The sequence below is a fragment of the Pteropus alecto genome, unplaced genomic scaffold, assembly GCF_000325575.1.
Source record: "Pteropus alecto unplaced genomic scaffold, ASM32557v1 scaffold101, whole genome shotgun sequence".
Taxonomy (NCBI): Eukaryota; Metazoa; Chordata; class Mammalia; order Chiroptera; family Pteropodidae; genus Pteropus; species Pteropus alecto.
In genome coordinates, this window is record NW_006432945.1 from 16580201 (window position 1) to 16585221 (window position 5021).

General features: G+C 36.2%; 1 protein-coding gene across 1 annotated transcript in view; it reads left to right on the forward strand.

Moving 5' to 3' along the window:
• The window catches only part of SLC19A2 (solute carrier family 19 member 2), a 14742-nt gene extending 10135 nt beyond the window's left edge, over window positions 1–4607 (forward strand). Inside the window, exons 5-6 of the mRNA XM_006907821.3 lie at window positions 189–330; window positions 2225–4607. Coding sequence (XP_006907883.1) covers window positions 189–330; window positions 2225–2353 — 271 coding nt within the window. The 3' untranslated portion in view covers window positions 2354–4607. The remainder of the gene's footprint in view (window positions 1–188; window positions 331–2224) is intronic.
• Window positions 4608–5021: the final 414 nt, after the last annotated feature.

The window sequence follows — 5021 nt, forward strand, 5'->3', positions numbered from 1 at the left end:
TCCTTGTTTATATTCCTGCTTTTTGCAGATGTTAGCATGAGATTTACATCATTTAGCAACAGAATACTTTTCAGTTGGTTGGGAAGGGAATTGACAGCAAAAAAAAAAGGGGGTACTCTTCACATTTAAAGTAAAAATTGTAATACCCAGGTAGAAATTCTTGTCTATTCATTTCTTTCTTTTTTAAGTTTTCAGATTGCTGCGAACCTCAGCATGGAACGCTACGCCCTAGTGTTTGGTGTAAACACCTTCATTGCTCTGGCTCTGCAGACTGTGCTCACTCTCATCGTGGTAGATGCCAGTGGGCTTGGCTTAGAAATTACCACTCAGGTAAGATTAGTTTTGGCACTGAAGATGGTATGGCTTGATCAGGGTGACAGAAGTGGAGCATATCTAATGAAAACAAATTCAAATATAGACAGATATAAAATAAAAAGTGTCCCCTCCTTCCTTCAGCCATCCCCTGTCTGTAGTTCTTTGCTACCTGGAGCATGTTGGGACCATTATCTTTTAAAGTAACTGACCAGCCCAGTGAAGCTGAGAGGTAATATTCGTTTCTTCTAGGCCGAACCCTTCTCCTTCCTCATCCAGTTATTTCCATTTTCAATTCTGTGCCTGGACTACTATATCCCATGTTTGAGATGCCCTACTTCATCTCACTGCTCTCTCTCCGTCTCCTCCCTTCTTTGTTTCAGATTCCCCTTCACCCAATTACCAAGGTCATGACTTGCTGTTGATGACTAGCATTATGATTCTTAACACATGGCCTACTGAGAAAACACCTGCACAAACACCCAAGACAATGTGAATGCTTTTCTTCATTCAGAAATTGTACAGTTGTACGTGCCTCATGCATTGTGAGTCTGTAGGTAGGGTTTGCTCTGTACTTTGGTAAAATGAGCAATTGAATCAAAAAGTGCCTACCCCAACTCCATACCAGGCCCAGTTCCCTCCATACTTACTAGTTTTCTTAGGCTACAAAGACCCAGCTCATCAGCAGTAATTAATTTGTTTTACTGAAGAGATCTAAAAGAAATGATGATAATAGGTAGTATGTTTTGAGGGCTTTCTATGTGCCAGGTACTTTGTATAGATTTTTGCAGAGTTGTCAGGATTAGACATAGAGAAAATGACTCTGAGAATTAAAGAATGTTAAGTTGTTTAAGGTCACACAGTCAACGATAGTGTGGCAGAGCCAGGATTTAAACCAGCATCTAACTCGAAAGCCTACTGTCTCCCACTGCACCTTGCTGCCTCGAAAAGGTTGCGGGGGAGTAGAGAGGAGGGAGCTTATTACTATCAATATGATTCCCAATTACTACCAGTAGTGAAAACCTCAAGACCTCTCAAGGAAGGGTTTGGTGCTTACATTTGGGATAGAGGGTAAGAGAAAAACTAAGCGCTTTTCATCTTGTTATAAAAATGGTGCGTTTAAACATATGGAATACTAGAATTTTGTGGACTGTGCTGAAACTCTAACTGCCATGATTAATAGGTTTTCTATAGGAACATGTATCCAAATTTCTAAAAACCTGGCTCAAAGCCTTAGTGACTCTCTTACTGTACCCATGAACCAGCTTATAAGTATTTAGTAAGTTATTTTAAGAAGAATATGATCATGAAGATGTTGATAAACTATGTCACATTAAAAAGTTGGCTTAGAGAAAATTCCTATGTAAAGTAATCCTATAATGGAATATAGCTGACCTTCTACTGCCCTCTTCTGGGCAAGAATAAAAGTTCTTCATCTTCAGAACTTAGCCTGTTAGTCATACTTCCCTGTCTGTTTGAGGGTAGAGACCATGATTCAGTGATAGCAACAACAGCAACAAAAATAACAACAGGATTAACAGCAGCGGCTTATGCTATAAACATTTACAGACATGATCTCATCTATTCCCAACAGCCTGTAAAGTAGGGAATATTATGAATTCCATTTTGTAAATCAAGACAAGGCCCAGCAGTTAAGTATCTCAGTTAAGGTCCCACGACCGGTAAGAGATGTAGTCAGACCCCCACTCGGGCGTCCAGGCTCGGGTACCACCATGCTATGCTGCCTCTTTGTATCTTCAGTGCCTGACATACTGGGTAAGCATACAGTGTTTTCTGAATTTTTATTGAGAAACAACATACCTTTAATTATAGAGTATATTCGCATATATATAATAAAACAGCCCACTTTCTAATTGATAATTCTATAAATTAGTTCTTTCCCTTTCTTTAGTTCCTGATCTACGCTGGTTATTTTGCACTCATCGCTGTGGTTTTCCTGGCTAATGGTATGGTCACTATTACGAAGAAATATAGAAAGCAAGAAGATCCGGAATCAAGTTCTCAAGGAACTACTTCATAATACACTGCTGACGACCTTCTTCTTATAGCAAGAACTCAGTACAGCAACTGTCCTTGGATAATTTAATTTTTTTAAGGTGTAGACATATATTTAAGAATGTGTATTTCATGGCTTCAAAGCAGTCAATTGACTGTATCTTTGTTCCTATAGTAACATAATACTAACTGTTCAGAGGAGCCAGAAGTCAAGTTTATTTCGTGGATTATTTAAGGACAACTTTTCTGATTCAAAAGTGAATTTGACTTTGAAAATTAAGTAAGAACAATCAAGCAGCACATGGTGTTGTATACCTGCTAGCAAATGAGTCTGGTGTGCGATAGTACTTCCACATCTGATTTGCTAGAAGGTTGGCCTGGTGGGACCAGGGCTTCACAGGGGCCACAAGATGTTACAGGTCAGGATCAAAATACGTTCAACTTATTTTGGTGTTATTCATGTGCATTTGTGTTTCTACAGATGAAAGCTGTTTCTAACACTGGCAGTATTTGCTCTGGTTTGGTGTTCTGTCCAATAAGGAGTGTGTGTCTTTTCTAATATTAAGTTATCTTTAAAGGTTCATTGTATGAACTCAGTTCCCATCTTGACAGTTATGTATTTATGTAGATTTTTTTAGAAGTACAGTTTTGCATTATTCCTATGCTTCCCAGAGAAGCTCATTTAGTTAGAAAATAAGGCAAGTTTTGAAGCCCTGCTAATAATAATATAAATGAAGAGACCTAATCAGAAAACTCAAGCTAGGTTTCCTTGTCTTTTATTCTTTAGTATGAGAGACTATTAATTCCATGATGAAAAGTTAGAATATGGGCTAAAGACAACTACCCACTACCCCATTTCGTATTTGCATTCCCTTTTATTTCCAAAATAAAATGAAAAAGTCTTTTTTTTATAATAACTTCATCCCCATTTATATCTTTTATATTATTTGCCGTTCTTATCCAAGATAAAGATGTCATTAGGAGTTGGATTATTCCAAGAACTTTTTCACAAACTGAGCCTCTTTTTGATTATCAGTGGGACAGGAACCAGGATAGACTTGATTCCTGCATTTTGTACAATAAATCTGCCTTTATTTCTAAGGGTGGATCGTCTTGAATATTTGCTTCAAAGAACAATTGCTAGTGATTCCATTTCCAAGTTACTTGAAAAAATATTATTCTATATACGCTTAATCCTCAGACCAGCCTACTAAGTGGCTGCTAGAATATGTGAGACATGAAAACTATTTTAAAGCCAACTTTGTTGCCTTACCTTGAAAAGAATCTAGGTAGCTGCTTTTAACTGGTGTGTTAACTTTTTTAGAACCACACAGATAAGAGTGTGAATAATAATGTCAAGATTGCAAAACTGACATATTTATTTGGGTTAAGCAGGAACTTTGGAATCAAATGAATAGGATATGAATAGGTCCTTTTCTAGTCAACCTCTTTTTAGATGTAGAGAAAGGAAAAGAACACTGAGGAGGAGAAGGGGAAGTGATGTCATAAAAGCAGCCTCTAATTTTATATTTTGTCTTTTTTTTTTGCTATATAAGGAATTATTTACTCAGAAACAAGTAGAAAATTGGTGTTTGAGGGATTTTATTTAATTTTTTTAATAAAATAGACTATGGTACAATCAAATTGTTCACATTACCAAAGCGCTATTTCCCTAGAATTTAATTTGATGTTTGTGGCACACAACTGGAGCCTTTATTTATCTAAAACGGTAATAAGTTCAAATCTTAATGTGTGGCCATATTTGTAGAATGCTGGACCATGTTTGCAAGTTGTACTGTATGCAGTTTTGCAAAGACGTGGAAATAATTTGTTGTACTTTTTATTCAATTCTGTATAGAGTATAAAATTATTTTTATTAAATAAATATTTTACAGTATATTTCCCTTTTTAATCAAAATTATTTTAAGTTTATCTTTTGCTTTAGTAGGACCTTTCAATTACATCTTTAAATCTTTTAATAATTTCTAAGACAAATTTTATATTAAGCCTTCCCCTCACCAGACCTTCCCAATTAACCTTGTCATTCTATTCATTCTTCCATTTTTTGTGATCATTACCTTTGACTTCCCCCTTATATTTGCTGTTTTCCTAATGTTTTTCTAGCAGCACATTGTACTGTTTATTTTTCTTGGTCCTCATCTTAATACCTCTCATCTTTGTTTCTAAAGCAGTCTCCCTTTTAGAAACTGAAAGGACCCACATTTCCTTTGCTGTTGACTGAATTTTAAAAATAAAGGAAATTAAATCGAGAGAAAGTACCATCTTGTTTTGAAACTTCTTGTTTTGGAACAAAGCCTTTGTTCCAGCCCAAAATATTCTTGATATCCAGGGAAGCTTCTTCCTGCTATCAGCTGAGAACCATTTGTTCATCCTATCCCGGAAACCAGTCTTCTCGCCGTACCCAAATAAGCACCTTCCCTTCACTATCCTGTTCTCAAACCAGCTTCATTAAAGCATTTCCTTGATTATCACTGAAGACTTGGAAAATTTTTCATGCAAAAAAAAAAATTTTAAGTTTTCCGTCCCCATAGCTGTCTTCCCTGTATCTTAATGTTTTTCAGATTATATGCCTTCCACACAGGGACCATGTCTCATTTTTGTCTTTTGTTGGAAAACACAGCCTAGTGCCTTGTGAATATTGATATGTAATAAATGATATATAATGCTCTCAA